At 38.5% G+C, this 16,562-nt stretch overlaps 1 protein-coding gene across 1 annotated transcript in view; it reads right to left on the reverse strand.

Annotated features, from left to right (window-relative positions):
- Positions 1-617: 617 nt before the first annotated feature.
- Positions 618-16,562, reverse strand: part of PLA2R1 (phospholipase A2 receptor 1) — a 37,322-nt gene continuing 21,377 nt past the window's right edge. The window contains exons 18-30 of the mRNA XM_041473405.1: positions 14,470-14,534; positions 14,032-14,135; positions 12,595-12,737; positions 11,681-11,798; positions 10,766-10,896; positions 10,056-10,191; positions 7,284-7,522; positions 6,593-6,761; positions 5,557-5,697; positions 5,011-5,127; positions 4,411-4,587; positions 3,711-3,740; positions 618-3,492 (exon numbers count right to left, since the gene is read on the reverse strand). Of these exons, the coding sequence (XP_041329339.1) occupies positions 3,275-3,492; positions 3,711-3,740; positions 4,411-4,587; positions 5,011-5,127; positions 5,557-5,697; positions 6,593-6,761; positions 7,284-7,522; positions 10,056-10,191; positions 10,766-10,896; positions 11,681-11,798; positions 12,595-12,737; positions 14,032-14,135; positions 14,470-14,534 (1,788 nt within the window). The 3' untranslated portion in view covers positions 618-3,274. The remainder of the gene's footprint in view (positions 3,493-3,710; positions 3,741-4,410; positions 4,588-5,010; positions 5,128-5,556; positions 5,698-6,592; positions 6,762-7,283; positions 7,523-10,055; positions 10,192-10,765; positions 10,897-11,680; positions 11,799-12,594; positions 12,738-14,031; positions 14,136-14,469; positions 14,535-16,562) is intronic.

A 16,562-nucleotide genomic window follows, 5' to 3' on the forward strand; every position in this document is an offset into this window, starting at 1 on the left:
GTATGAACACTGAAAGAAGCTAAAGAAGCTAAGAAGTGGCAAAAAACCCATAACGTTCACTGGCCTATTCAGGCCCTGTTGAACCCAGTCCTTGGGCACACAAACCATGGTGGTGCTATCCATGGAAGCTGCTGTGTGGAAGTCCACATATCTCTACCTCATTTGTGGAGGATACAAATAGGCTCCCACACAGCACACTCTCCACAATTCTGTAGGAAATTTCCTCCAGCCCACCACTCATCCCTGGTGGCCTCAGCTCACTACTGCAGGGAACAGGCAGTAGACTCAGAGAATATCTCTAAATTAATGCCATGATTCCATCTGCCATCCTTTCTGTTGGTGCTCTGGATCCCACCGCCTTCCAGCACCTCTTGCACACATGTCTGGGATATCCTCATCCATGCCCTGGGAAACACTCAGACCACCCTGTGTGTGGAGATCATGGGCAGTGGCCAGGTCTAGTCCAGTCCCACAGCCTGAAAGGAGACTGGAGCCAGCTGTGCTCACACAGGATGAGCCAGGGCAAAGCCTGGGCACTGCTCTTATGAGACACTAAAGCCTCTCTTCTTGGTAAAGCTGGGAAAGATTCACAACAAATTACAGCAGACAACTGTTAGTCACATTTTAATTTTCCAGTTGAAATAATACAGTGAATCTCACTGCCAATGTCATCAAGGTCAGCAACAAAACCACAGTCACCACATACTCTGATCAGGGATAATATAGGAGATCTCTGATTAAGGGAAAACAATTGAAAGCCATTGATAACAAAATCCAGAAGGAAGACTAGAAAACAATCATTGATTACATTCTTGAGTGAATAATATCTGCAGTTTTAAAAAATTTGAATGATGAAAGATGTAAAAATAAATACCCAAGGATCTGTTCCTTCAAAACCATTTCAAAGTAGGAAGAAAACATTGCTTGAACTTTTTTTTTCTTTAATACAAGCTCATCTATATCAGCATTAATCAACAATCACTATTTTGAGGTTAGGTTTATTGATTATGGCATTACCCTTCAGATATATTTTAAGGAATAAAACATATCTCAAGGAAAATTGATAAAACATCTATGTCAAGTTTTGTGAAAAAATACAACTTCATTAACCACATCAAAATCTGACCAGAGTCTGTATAACTATCACCAGCACTGTAGCCCAATAAAATGTCCTCAGAGATGACACAGCTTAGTCCTGCAAACAAAAACCACCCTGCAAGCCACTCTGCTTGCTGTACTGTAAGCAGGCAGCATTTACACACTTCTCAGTGAATGTGATGAAAGGGGTTTATTGGTTTAAGTTCCTCTGGCTTTTGTCTGAATAGGTGAAATAGTCATTGGGAAAGAAGAGGTCATAAGCTTTCTTTTCTTTTCTTTTGGCGGTAAAAAGCTATGACAATTAATACATATAAACAACAGATTATCTGGCAATTGTACTCAAAAGTTGCAGTCCACGAACTCTAACAATGGATTGCAAATAAAAACAGTCTGATAGATAAATCTAGAGGATTAAACCAAAACTTAAAAAATATTACTGATGACTAATGTATGGGATCAAACTGCTCGACAGAATGTACACAGAAAAGCTATTTATATTTTATATGACAGAAAAATTTCAGATTAAGAACTTGTGATAGCTACAACCTTAGAAGTAATCAAAAAGAGTAAACCAGTTCTGTAAACCAGCACAGAAATATTCTATGTATGAAATAATTTTTAAAAATAGCCCTACACACAATTATGGCATGAACAGGCAATTTTTGGCCATGTGAAATCTAGGTTAAAGGAGGTCATACATTCCTGTGCATGTGCACAATTATTGTGTAAAAACATTTTATTTGGCCTTAGCTGCTCGCTTAAGTCTGAAGAACATACCTCCTTCTCAGGACTCTTGCAAAACTTTTAGAATGAGTCACCTTAAAAAAAGGAAACTGAGAAATAGAATTACAAATGCAGCCCTTTGCAGCAGCTTTTAGAGACAGCGGAAACGACACTAAATCCATTGTGAAGTAACCATCGCTAAGCGCTTGTTTTTTCACACTGCAGTAAAAAAAAAAAAAAATTAAAAAGCTCCCAGGTGTTTTCAGAGAGGTGTGTGGAGGACTTGGTTGGATTGGTGGGAATCCCAGGGCAAGTAAACATTTCTGTCCTGGGCTGCTGCAACTGAGACAGCACAGAGACCTGAGCTGGCTAATTCACAACCATCAGCAGAGCAAGGGGTCAGCAAAATTCACCTTCGTCCTTAGCACCTTGGTATGAACACTGAAAGGGAAAGTGCCTGCTACACGGGGTGAGAGGAGTAGCACCCTTAGGGAACAGCAATGTGGCTCCCCCACATGTCACCCTCAGCTTTGGAGAGCAGGCTCTCAGCAGAGCATCCATGAATACTGCTCACAGGAACACTGCAGCTGAACAGCAAGGCCATTTGTTCCATACCTTGAGAAAGATTTATAACAGGGATAACAGGGTTTTGGGGTTTTTTTTTTTTTCAAACAGATATTGCCCAAAAATATTATTAATGAAGGCTGATGGGATTCCATGTCTGAAATAATCTAGGTGAGAGATGACATAGGTAAATCTTTAATAGGATGCTGGATGCATCTCAAATGAATGTAATGCGTTCAGGATGACAAAGCCCATATGCCATTAAATCTCTAGACTAATTTATTTTATAACATGGACTAGGCATCACAGGCCAAACTACCAAAACTCTGGCAGTCCCATGTCAAGAGTGACTTCATCTCCCTGCAAGCTTGGAAATCAATCTGGCAAGAATCTATTATCTGAAAAATAACTGTTCATTTCGCCAGGAAAAAAAAAAGGTCTTCTCCATAATCCTTGGAATATATTTCAGAGTTCCTAAATTCAAGGCCAAATTTTAATGCCAGCTCATAAGCAGGTTCTGCAAAGTATAAAAACAAAACACAGGCCCAAACATTCCCAAAGGAAAAAGTTGCATGAAAATGTCCACTGCTCTGGGACCTCAAACACATCTGCTCCAAGTGAGTGGTTGGAGGTTTATGGTCTGTGAGTATTTTCAATTCCTGGCTTGTCCCAGAGAAGAAAATTTCTCCATGGCTCTACCTTGCATCCTCACCTCATCCTGCCACAAAGCAAAATCTCTCCAGGGTAGGGGGCTCCTCCAGCATTGATACTGATGGCCATGAGGGCTCCTCAGGATATGGGCACTCCGAGGGACTCCCGAGAATGAGAAAACCACTGTAGGTTGTGAAGTTTCACACAGAAGAAAAGACCACTTGCTACTTCTGATCAATTAATTGTTCTCACTTCTCTCAAAGTCAGAAATGAGGATGCTTTCTTCCAAAGCAGGACTATCAGCATTGATCTGTGGCAAATAGGCATTTCTGACCCACAGTATCCTGCGGAAGAGTTGGTTATTCTCTTTGTGCAGGCACCACAGGAAAAGGGAAATGGCAGCCAACATCACCAATGTCACAAGAACAGCCAGAGCTACAAGCCCACTGTATGATGCTGAAAGGGAAGAACAGAAATTGTTATTAAGCAAATATAGCTACAATTATAAGTAATTTGAAATATAAACGTATAGCTCTTTTAAGGAAAACATTACTATTCCTTATATGTCACATCAAATTTCAAATTACAGGTTTAACAGTGAAAAAATATTGTCTCACAAAATATCAGCTCAAAATGTGTATTATTCCTTATTTAAAAAAAAGTACAGAGTTTACCTTTTTCAGAGGATTCTGTTGTATCAATATCTGAAATAAAATCCAGAACAGTCACAAAATGACCCACAAAGGTTATTATGTATATTCACTTTAAAATTAATACTGAGAAGACAATCTACCTAAAACCAACAAGAATAAGCTGTTCTTTGTTTAATTTCACTCGTGTCAATATTATTCCAACTGGCCAAGTTAAACATAATCTAGTATGCTATTTAAAATCCCTTTAATTTAGTGCAATACATTAATTGGCATTTGTGCAAGGATGAGCAGCAGTATGTATCTACTTTTTAAAGTACAAATTCATGAACAGAACCCTGCACAGATCAGCCTGGTTAGTGGGTCCAGCAGTGACTGAGGGTTTTTGTGTGAGCTCTGGAAACACTTGAGCTCTCTCACAGACCATTCCTACTGCTGTGGTGCCTGCACAGCTCTCCCAGGTTGGACCTGCCCTCCCCGTGGGGGCTGTGGAGGTCACCCTGATGTCACAGGAAGGCTCTTGCAGCTCCACAGGCAGCGGCTGCCTGGGCTCCCCAAACAGAGGTCACCCCAGCTGCCCGGGGCTTTTAGAGGTATTTTTTTTCCCCAATGCCAAGGGACAGAATTAATGAAATGAAAATTGACATGAATTAAGCAAGCAACAAGGAACAAGTAAAACAATGGTTATAAGTACAGAACTGCCTTCTTTTATGGAAGCACATACCTGCATCCATTTTACATACAAAACCCTTTTTTTCTATGCATGGAGATAATTGCCAGGCTCCATCTGTGGTCCTCAAGCTGATGCAGAAATTCCCTTTGAGATTATCAAATTCAGGCTCTCTGATGCCCCAGTTAGAATAATTTAAAGGAGAACCATCAAACCAGGAGACTGTCTCATCTATGGGCAAAAGTAGAAATTATTACAAAATAGAATAGTATTTTGAGAAATATTTCTGTTTCAGTCAGATTTACCCTCACATGAAAAACACAGTATTACAGAATACCAGGATTTTTCTCTTTGGCCATTGTATTTCTTTTCTTGAAGGATTTATAAACATCCTATGTAGGTAACACAGAAGACAGTCTAGTGTGTCTTTAAGAAGCCAAGGAAGGCATTTACATGCATGTATGCATATTAGGTATTCAGAATACTGGTAACCATTGCAGAAAGCCTCACTACATCATAAACAGGCACAAATGAGTGAAAAAGATCTCAAAACACCAAGGTGTTGTGAAAAATGGTTATTAAAAATGGTTTTTGGAAAATAACCGAAACCCAAACCAGATTCTTACATGCAGTTCTATTCTTCCCCAAACTTACTGTCTGTAACAAGCAGAATGTTCAACCAAACCATTTGTACAGAATAACCAAAACTGTGTAATTCTTCCAAAATGAAGGCATTTTCATCTTCATCTTGAATAGTCAGAAGATTTGATCCTTCAAATTAAACACAGAATAAATTTTCAAGCAATCCATGCCATTAAAATTTAACATTGTATTTCAAAACGTTAACATTATGAATCGTAATTTCAGAGCTTGAAAATTCTGTTTATACATTATAAGTTCCTAAATTTGTAATAATTGTGAAAATGCTCAAGCAGATACAAAACTTTTCTCACATGACTTTAAAACAAATTTGAAGGTAAAAATGTTCATGTTATGTTTTCTTGTAGAAACCACTATTTTCACACGGAAAGGAACATTTTTTTGATGCGTGCTGCCTCCAATTTCATAGTTGGCTTATGAGTTCCACTATCGTTATCTTGAAACACAGAAAACATATGCCATGATTTCAGTCATTTCAGAAAATAAATATTGATTTAAGATATCACAATGACATTTGGTAGCTACAAAATAATCACTTACCTTGATTTTTGCAGACCTCATATGCTGTATCAAAACTCATGCCCTGAAGAACTGTGGAAAAGCTGTAGCAACTGTTTTTGAATTTGATCCAGGGTACAGTTTTTTCTGAACATAAGCCTTTGTAGGCATTGAGTTTCTTTTCTGTGATAGAAGTAACAGCACAGCTTTATTGGCACAACAAAATACACATTAATATAACATTCCACACACTGTTTTGGAGTAATGCTAATAGCATGTTATTGTGTTATGCCTCTATTTTTTCAAAGCGAAAATCTAGCGGTTGCATATATTTGTATTAAATGAGTACAGCTGGTTTTACTTCTGATGAAAAACCTTGCTGGATCACAACAGCAGGATCAGGACAATAACTGATAGTGATGTGCATGAGCTAAGCAGGGGCCCAAGTGACCAACACCACTGAATGGGAACGACTGGAAGAATTGGATGCTGCCACAAGACCCTGCAGTCTGGCACCGAATGGAGTTCCAGACCTGAATTCTGGATTTAACTGAAGCCCAGGTGACTGACGGAGCATTGCAGGAAACACAACATGTTTTAGGATACAGAAAAAGGTTCTTACCCTTACTAAAAAAAATTGCACAATCTTTGATGTGTTCATCAGCAAAGTTATGATAAATTTTTCACCTTGCTCTAAATGCCTCCCTTCTCCCATCCCACAGTTAATTTCAGCCATCTGGATTTATTTCCATTCAAGCTAGGTCATTAGCAATCCTCATTTTTCCCAGATAATATAGTGTTCACTGAAGAGACAGAGTAGGTAATTTTCATGTTTCTTTTCTATTATGAAAGTTCTATTTCCATTCTCCTACAGATCAGACCTGATGGCCAATATTTTATTGGAAAAAAATGGTTTCACAAATAGGAAATACAGAGAAATACACTTCAGTTTTAAGTAATATTCAGCCTTGCTTAATATTGCTTAACCTCTAACCAATTAACTTCCTTTCCCATATTTCCACTGTGAGTACACACACTTGCAGATTCAAAGATTTAATATAAACCTTGACTGACTTACTAGGTGGCACATGGCAAACTGCTCCTTGCAGAGGTTGTTCACAATTTGCGCTTTTCCAGTGCCCTGAAGTATCAATGTAAACACAGCTGCCAAGGGCCTGGGACTCGTCGTCTTCCCAGAAGGTAAACAAAGACCTGGTCCCATCTGACCATTCAAAGTTAAGCCCGTTCTGCCAAAACAAATTTCAGGTTATTTTTCTAATATAATTCAGCATCCCACAAGTTAATCTTCTTTTGGTGGCATGCTCACCAGAATTACACAATGTCTTAATTTTCTAAAGGCCCAGCAAGGATCAAAAAAAGGCAGAGCCAAGGATCCTCCTAACTCCCTTTTGGGAGCCGACAAACCACATCTAATTTCTGCTTCAGCAAGCAGTTATTTGGGCTATTGGGCTACTATGATGAAACAATGAAATTTCAATGTCAACATTACAAGAGATTTTTTTTCCCACATTTTTAAAAGTTATCTGTGGCTTTTAGTTTTCAGTAGTCTTTATACCAAACTGGCTGTCACTGGATGTACACATTATATTAAAAGGAAAAAAAAAAAAAAAAGAAAGCTTAAGGGTCATATTTTCCAGAGTTTCATCTCTAGATGCAAACTTTCTGTGACTTCAAATCAAGCTCACTGGCTTGCTACTGGAAAATCTCCTTTGCAGCATCACACTGACAGCCGGGAGCCTCCTACGTACGTCGGAAGTGAAGAGGCCGATCCAGTGGCTGTAGCCCAGGCGGTTGATGATGATGGTGAGGAAGGCCTGGTGGTACTGGTCTGTAATGCTCACCAGCTCTGCACTGTTTGCCATGCAGGCTTGTAATGCAGAAGACCATGTAAAATTCCCACTTATTAGTTTGTACACTCTGTTTCCATACTCTAGAGTATCTGGCACAGGATACATATCGGATGCATTGGTAAGATGTCTGGATGTGTCTGTTACAAACAGGAAAGAAAAAGAACTTATTTTAAAAACTGACAACTTCATCACAGCAAAGCAGCTTCTAAAAAAATGTGAACTATCGTTACAAACAAACTAAAAAAATGAAAACTCCTTGGTTTTAGGAAGGCACTGTGAAATTTAAAAAAGAGAGCTCTGTTCAAATCCACTACTGCTTGCTTTCATTTTAGTCTCCTTCAGAAGATAATTCAAAAAAGGGAAAATGGAATGCAGCAGGATGGCAGAAGCAAAGCACCAGCTCATCTTTCCAGGAACTGACACATCTGTTTGGACACTTGAGCAAATTTAGCAGTTCACTACTGCCAGCAAGAGGCTCTCTCACTACTCCCTTCCTCGCTTCCCTGCTCTTCCTGCAAATTCCTTAGACTGGCGTTCGTCTGACCCTGCACAAAGCTGACACAGCCTGTAAAAAGCTGCAGAAAATGACAGTAATTAGACAAAAATAAATAAATAAAGCAGGAAGTGAGAAACATATATGCAAGTTTTCTGCTGAATTAGCAAACTGAACTGCCTGATAGTTTGGGATAGTGCCATGGGTGTCTCACTGGGAGGCAGGATGGTCCAGGAGCACTCTGCTGTGCATGGGGCAGTGCTGAGCTGCATTACAGTGAGGCACATGGGCCACTTTCAGATCCACTGCCCTGCTGGGAAAATCTTCAATTGTAACAAATAGCATTTGAACCTTGTGAGTTCCCTTAGCTTTAACTGACAGTGCTTAGTGGGCAAGTGGCCATCTGATATACAAAGGTATATCTTGACCAGCCCACATCACTGGGATTCATTCCATGAAAATAAAGTTTTTGGAGGCCTATGACCAAAAAAGGATAATTAGAGGAATGGGATGTTCCCCAAACGGCCACCAGAGACTCTCAAAAGACCCCATCTCGAATGCAATGTAATATAAGCTCCAAGAAGTGATTTAAATATGCAAAAGAATTCACAGAACGTTTAGCATATATGTATGAGTTTGGGGAAATGTAATGAATATGTATCAGTTTCACAGATTTCAACTAGTCTGTTGGCTGGCTGCAGGGCATGGAATAGGAGGAGATCTTCCCTGCATGCCTGGCTCCAAAATAAAATAGTGCAGCTTTCTAACACTGAAATTACAGTGTTGGAGAGTTTTATTCCTGACTTTCAGTGACACAGCTGAGAAACGTGGGTAGGATCCTGGGCACCCACTGCAGCCCAAACCCTCGCCAGAATCCCGCAGCTGTTTTCCTTCCTGCCTTTCCACCCCTCCTCCATCTGTCTCAAGCAGCAGCAAGGGGTTGAAATACAAATGTTTGGGATGTAACTGAAACAAACCAGCAGGAAAGCACACATTTATTTTTTCTGCACCATGTACAGGATCACTCCAGTCCTTTCCGCAACTGTAGTTCCCAATAAATGAAGTAAAATCCAGCTATGAGTGACACGTAAGCACTGCCCAAAGCTGGCACTTGTTCTGCTTCCCAGCTGGCCATGCCTCCCCTCCCAGGCAGCAGCAGCAGAGTGTTGTCTCTGCATTTTAGGGTTAAATGTAGGGGTGATCATACAATATAGAGCTGAGCCATACAAAACCACCCCTGCAGCAGAGGCAGCTGCCAAGGCGACTCCCCACAGGCTCAGATGCCAGCCTCCCTTCACCTCAGGGTCACCAACGCGCTGCTGCCCTGTTTGGGTGCTGTGTCCTGGCAGGGTCCTGCTGGAAGAGGGGCTGCCCTGGCAGAGGCTTCAGAGCTGCCTACGGCCCCCAGTCCAGAGGCAGCACCGGAATGTGGCTTGAGGAACCACAACGAACCGTGTTCCTCCCCAACAAAATGAGCCGTGTTCTTCCCCAACACAACGAGCCGTGTTCCTGCCCAACACACGGAACCGTGTTCCTCCCCAACACACGGAACCGTGTTCCTCCCCAACACAAGGAACCGTGTTCCTCCCCAACACAAGGAACCGTGTTCCTCCCCAACACAAGGAACCGTGTTCCTGCCCAACACAATTAACCGTGTTCCTCCCAAACACTTCATGCTTCTGGCACCGGACCTTTATGGTACCAGAATTAGAGAAGCGTGGTACTAGAAAACAGAAGCCAAGCTGTATTCAATAAGCCAGTCGGGTCCACACTGTTCAGAAAAATATATTTGCTAGAATCTCTTCTGATCGCACATTGCAAGTTACAACCCCCCACCCTACATCACATTTTCACCAAAATCACTCTCAGTTTAGCCTTTTGTGGTTACTCTGTAGCCATGAGAGAAAATATGAAATTTCATCTCTATTTCAAAGACACTACAGAATGCTCAAAGTTAGGAGAAAAAGTTAATAACAGAATGTTTTTTAGCAATTACTTCTACATCCCAGCTACTGATTTATTAAATAGTGTAGAGCTAGTCTGTCTAAACAGCTAACTTAGAAATCTTTTATGTTCCTTGTTTTAGAGATTTATAAAAAGCTGCTTCTAAATAAAAAGTAAGACAAATTCCATATAGTAAGAAAAGAGAACAGAAGCAAAGCAAGACAAAACCTTACCCTGAGTCTTTTGGCAGACAAACCCATAATTTTTCTGACAGTTTTCTAAGTACCATTTTCCCGTAAAATAAAAATTAGGGTTATTTGATACCAATGTACACAGTGGAAGTTGATCTTGAATGTTAAAATGCTGTCTCTGCAACCAACACAGAACCTTATATTAATTTAAATATACACCGTGTAAAACAATACGTAATTATTAAATTAAATTTAAAAGAATAATTATCTCAAAGTCTCTATAACAAACATTTAGGAAGAACAATGAACAGTCCCACAAATGCAATTTGAAACAATAAAAAAACCCTCATAATTAAAAAGTCACAAGCTTTCAGTGAACAAACCAAAATGCTAACCCCAACTGAGACCAACATGCTGTAAAACAATGTATTAAAATAGGAAATTAATAATCTTGCTCCTTAACTTTTCTCAGACCAAGCATGTAATACTAACCACATGATTCCAACTTTGCTGCTTAAAACCAGCTGCCAGAGAATGTGAGTAGAGCCACAAATTACGTGAATGTCTGTCTCAATGGTGCCTTGTTTGCTATTTCCAGTTGTGCCTGTAAATCTGTGCCCACAGTTCTTCGAAGTTGCAAAAATTAAGAGCAGCCTAAACTGCTGTAACAACTTTGGCCCTGTCTTATGGAAGGAATGATTTTTATGGATAAAAACAACTTCTCATTGTCACAACCCCCTGAAAATACTCACATCCACTAGTTCAACCGGTGACCAGTTGGAATACATCTGTGGATTTTCGTTCAACCATTTTTCATAATCGTCACTCTGGAAACCAATCCAAACACTTGTTTTCCACCCATACAGATTCATTGTTATGAAGGCTAGAAAATGAAACAGAAACAAAATAAAAGAAACCAGTTAGCATTTAGGGATAGATGAAGTCCCTCACAACACACTAAAGCATTGAAAAAATAATTTCCAATCAATGATGTTACACAGTTACTAACAAATAAGAATGAGGGGCATTTCAGTATCATCTAACCATACATTCACTTAAATTTATTAATTGAAATTGGGTTAGGATCTAGTCCATTAGCTAAAAATACCAGTCCAACCACAACACAGTCCAACGGAAGAAGCTTTTCCCAATTTTAGTTGAAGGTTTCTCAACTAAAGATAGCTAGTGAGATTCCTCGACATCCAAATAAGTGATTTTACAAGTGTGTGTGAAATTCAACTACAGGTTTTTTATTAATAGGTTTCATAAATATTTCCAAATTTGCTGGCATTTATTTCTCTGACAGTTCCAGCCTGGTGCTATACTGCAGATAAGATTTTAAGTACTACTGAAAGGTAAAAATTAGATATTAAGGTAGAAATTTTAAATTGCAAATTTTTATATGGTTATTCCATTTTTTTGAGTATTTTTAAAGCATGGTAAGCACAAAAGAATTTGCAATTATTCCTTAAACTGTATCTGTCATATATCTCAGTGAACCTTTAAATTTTGGCAAACTAAGAAACATTAATGTGTTTAAAGCAGTGGAATCATGGGTAAGAGCTGAACAATCTTCTTTCCTAAAACTGCATCCAAGATTAAACTTTACTACAACATCCTAATGAAGACAACGTGTTATTTATTTAACAATATTTCCAGCACTCTACCTTGCTCCAGTTCATCTTCCAGGATAGCAAGTGACCCATCATAGTTACTGCAAAATTCCTGTGCAGAGTACCAGTTTCTCAGATGTTCTGGATCCTTTGGAATTTGTATTAAAAAGCACTGTTTCAAAAAACAAAACCAAACAAACAAACTTGCTTTGTTTGCCTTCCTCCAGCCATTTATCAATCACTAAGAGTGGTCACTAAAACCTTCCACATGCTGTCACTGAATGTTAAATATTTCACTGGTTTCTGTCCTGCCATGGCTCAGAGTTAGTTTTCAGCTGTTATCTGGATTGCATTCGAATCAGTTGTTTTAAGGCAAACAATTGATGTTAAATTTATCCCTGCAGTCACTGCAGTGAGCACTGGGATAAATTCAGCCACCTCAATGCATGTTGCTAATAAGGAACTTGGGCATTTAAGAGAAGCCAGATGAAACAGTTACCTTTTGACCCTCAATTGCAAATTCACTTTGGCTTATAATTACCTTTAATGAAGCCCATTTGAAACAGCATGTTTCAGAGGAGAGCAGCAATTAGGGATCCATTTAGCACATCAAGGAGTTAGAGACCTCTTTTGAGATCATAAAAGACACTTGGAATTGTCATGTGTGGAAAAGAGAGGATGGAGCAGGCTTTTTATGGCAAAGGGACAAACACAATTGCATAGCTTTTGCATATATGAGTACTTACTCCCTAAAACTAAAGTAAAATTTTTAACACCTCATTAAGACAACTTGAAGTGTGGGCAGCTACTTAACAACAATGAATCTTGGTGTCACCATGTCAGTGGTTATTAAGCTAAGAGCTCTGTTTTCAAAAAACAAGAAAATATTAAGTAATCCTTAAGTACAATTTCTGTCCTACATATGGAATGCATTTTGAACAATGAAACAGCATAAAAAAAGGTTTTACTTTGAATCCAAAGTGCAACCAGCCTTTGGGACACACTCCTTGTTGATTCGAGTCTTTTGGAATCTCTTTCTCTATCTTCTTTGGAATTTTACGTTTACAAATACAGGGAAGAGAAACAGTACAGTTTTCATCACCCCAGAGTCCTGAGCAAAAAGAAAAATCACAGTTCAATGTTGGTTTGAGAACTGGAAAGGGTTTTTTTTCTTAGAAAGCTTAGATATTGTTTAGTGTTTGAGTAAAAGAGATTCTACATCAAATACATTTGGACATACTGCATTACAGTGGATTTGATGGTTTATGGGCACATCATTTTATTTCCAGTTTAATTTTATCAAGTAAAACCAGTTCCTCTACACTGAGTCAAATAACATATGACTATAAAACCATTTATTAAAAAAAAAAAAAAAAAGAAAAAAAAAGATGCCTTCCAGATAAAATAGTTTGACTTCTTACATTGAAAACTTTTGGCAAGATCCAGGTCATATGAAATGCTGAACAGCTTAGGAGGAAAACACAATTTTCAGGAAACTCAACAAATTTTTGGCCAGCTCCCACCTTCGGCCAGCTGAGAGGGGAGGGTGGGCATCTCTTCCTTTTATCTGATACTAAATATGGCAATGGCAAACTCAAGCATTCATAAGTCATGAATCAAAATCTGACAATCATGTGTGGGAAGAAAAGAAGGTTTTATGTTTTTTCAGTATTGACTTTTGAGCCTGGGATTACAAGATTGCAGCTGCATTAATCTTTTTCAGCTTTTCTCACAAATACAAAGCTGGCTATTTTTATTTTCCTTGGAATCTGACCTGTTTACTTTATCATATGACTTGCAGATCATCAGAAAACACACACTGGAAAATTACAGAAGTCACTAAGCCAGCAGTACTGTGACTTTTTTTTAATACCCAAGTAAAATATTGAACTTTTGCCATGATTGAAAGGCTAGCACCAGAATTATGGCACCCAAAAATCCCTCAGAAGATTGGCTATGGGATCAAAAATAAGGTAGAAACCTGAGTACTTAAAATCATGTGCTGATAGAAAAACTGTTTATAGATGTAGGAAAAAAATTGTTTTGAAGTCCACGTGGTCATTTGGTTGTGAGAAAACTGTGAACACCAGTAATGCATTAACATTACTGCTGTTCCACATAAAAGCCCAATTAATACTGAGGTATCAATATCATTGGAATATTTGTATTTTGACATTAGAGAGCTGTAACTATTAATATAGTTTTAAAACCTAGTCTCTGAGCATGTTAAGGATATTTCACTATTCTTTCCTTAATCACAGAAGCAGTCATGCAAATTACAACCACGGAACAGGACTTTAATATGGACTGCATTTCTCAAAAGCAATGAAAAAAAAAAATAAACCCTTTGGCCAACAACAGAATCAAGTTACAATTACTACAACAAAAGGAAATATAAAAGAAACCTGTTTGTGATGAAATGAAGCCACATCTTTTCCCTGGTCTCTGCAGATCTCTTTCCCTCCCTTCATCCCAGTTCTGGTACGTTACTGGTGATTCATCTCTCCAGCTGCACAGAAACATTAAGAACGAAGTTTCACTTTTTCCTGTCCTTACCTAAAATTGCACCTTCCATTAAAGGGTTCAAAAGGAGATGCAAGGGAGAAAGTAAACAAACAACCACTGTGACCAGGGTCAATATAAAAGTCTTTTACAACCCTGTCAGAAGGAATACTGCGATATGGAGATAAAATAAGTGCAATATTATCCTGAATGATATTTACATGAGAATTGAAATTGTCTCTTGACTATCCCACTCAGTCACCAAACTGCTTTGGCCCATCATACGGGGACAGGGCATGCCAAGCACAACTCACAGCACTGTGGCACACACGAGTTCTTACCGAAACTCATCACTGAGGTTTTCTGCGTGCAATCCAATCCACCAGTGAACATCACCAGTCGACAGCTATAAAAGAAATGTTTAGCCACGTGTTTAGATGCTGTTGCCCTTCTACCAATGCATAAACAAACTCCTAAAGTCAGACTGTGTATTCAGGTAGCATCTCCATTGGGTTCCAATGGGAAGAACAAGTGCTAAATCCTGCCCATGTTAATTCATGTAACTTCAGTGGGATTATTCACTTGAGTAGAGCATGATTTAGTTCCCATATTTCCACAGGATTGCCGATGTGTCTTCTGTAACCTAGGAATTTACAGTTTTAGGAATTTACAGCCTATCTGATTTGAAAAGACTGTCATGTTAGACCATAATTTGTTTTCCCCCAATTCCTAAAATTAAACAATAGCAAATATTTCCTTTAAGCAGTAATATAGTGCCGATCCTCGATGTTTCCAAAATGCTTTCTGAACATTTACTAACTTTGTATGGTTCATACCAGAGTATTCTAGAGATGCTTTCCAGATTGATTGCTGTTCTCATGAAAGGAGCTAGACCTTTGCTTCTAAAAGGCCAAGTGTTATTGAAAAGCCATGGAAATAATGTAATTCCAACAGCCATGTGTTATTGCTTTGTTGAATTGATTCTAGTTTCAGCTATGACTTGGTTTCACTTCACGGTTAGCCACTCAAACACAGTTTGGGGGCTTTTGGAAGAAGAAAAAACAAAAAGTTCTGAATGTGCAGGACACTAGAGAAGCCACCCTGCATCTGTAAGGCATTTATTTTTTGTCAGGAAGAACTGAAGTCCAGCCTGTGTTGTGCTTCCACACTGTCCTTGGAGTTACAGTTAGGCTTTCTCCAGCTCACATCTTATTTAGCAATATCAAATGAAGAAAACACATTTCTGACAAAACACACTGGAATGCTCTCTGATTTGGTATTGCCTGGCCCCTGAGCTGAATTTTTCTAATCACAGCACTCAGGCTACATACTACAGCTTTTAAAGAAATAGTGAAAAATGTGATTCCAAATTCCACGCTAAGAAATTTTAACCAGGTTTTCAAATGACACATGCAAAGTCTGTTTGGACTGCTGAGTATTATTTTAGTCATTGCCACACTTACTCCTACTTCCACAGGAAAATAGTTACAATCACTCAGGGACAAATGTGGCTATGCTGAGAAAGCATGGCCAAGCCCAGCAGGCTTTAAACCAGCTGTATATGTTGTACTCTGAGACAAAACTCCTAGGAAGTTAAGCTGATTTCCAGTATAAAGAGACTAAACTTTGCTTTTTCATTGCAGAATTCTCATAAACTTTTGAAATACCCACTAATTTTAATTATTAATCCAGTTTTAAAAGATCGCATGTAAATAAACATTACTTTAAAGCAGCATTCTGATTATCTATTTTAAGTGATCTTAAGTTGTAAATATATACATATATATAATTTATATAATTTTTTAAAGTCATAAATATTCAGAGTTAAGTAATGTAGTAATTAGATCTTGTTACAGTCTCTGGTACATGTGGAAGAAGACAAGACAGCATAGCCAGTTATGTTGCTTTTCATTTAAAGCTTTTTCTACCACGATCTATTGGTTTAAATCTATTTCATCATGCTTTACTATAAAATTACTTAAATAGGAGAAAAAATTATACATAATTCCTTGGAAACCTGAGAGACCCCATATAACTACAACATAATTCTATTTATGCTTTCTGTTACAAGTTAAAAGCAGAGAAGGCCTATACACAATAAGTGTGAGCCAAAAGTTTTTCTACCCAGAACTAGATGTTCTTTTAAAGATTACACTACAATACCCCTTTACATTACAGCTGCAGAATTTTGTTTTCAGTAAGGCAGACAGAATATTTGCATTAATTTTTAAAATTGTCATTATTTTGGTTTTACTGAGAACACCTAAAAGGAAACAGACTCAATTTCCTGGGAATTCATCTGCTTGTGAAGCTATTTCTCACTTTCAAAGCTGTTTGTTACATCAGAAAGGTTCTAGAGATTTTCTGCTGTAAACCTGAGGAGGAAATTTAGAGGAAAATGTCCTTTTTTTTCCCATATAAAAATCCATTGTCA

This window comes from Pyrgilauda ruficollis, unplaced genomic scaffold, assembly GCF_017590135.1.
Source record: "Pyrgilauda ruficollis isolate IOZ18807 unplaced genomic scaffold, ASM1759013v1 scaffold3, whole genome shotgun sequence".
Lineage (NCBI taxonomy): Eukaryota > Metazoa > Chordata > Aves > Passeriformes > Passeridae > Pyrgilauda > Pyrgilauda ruficollis.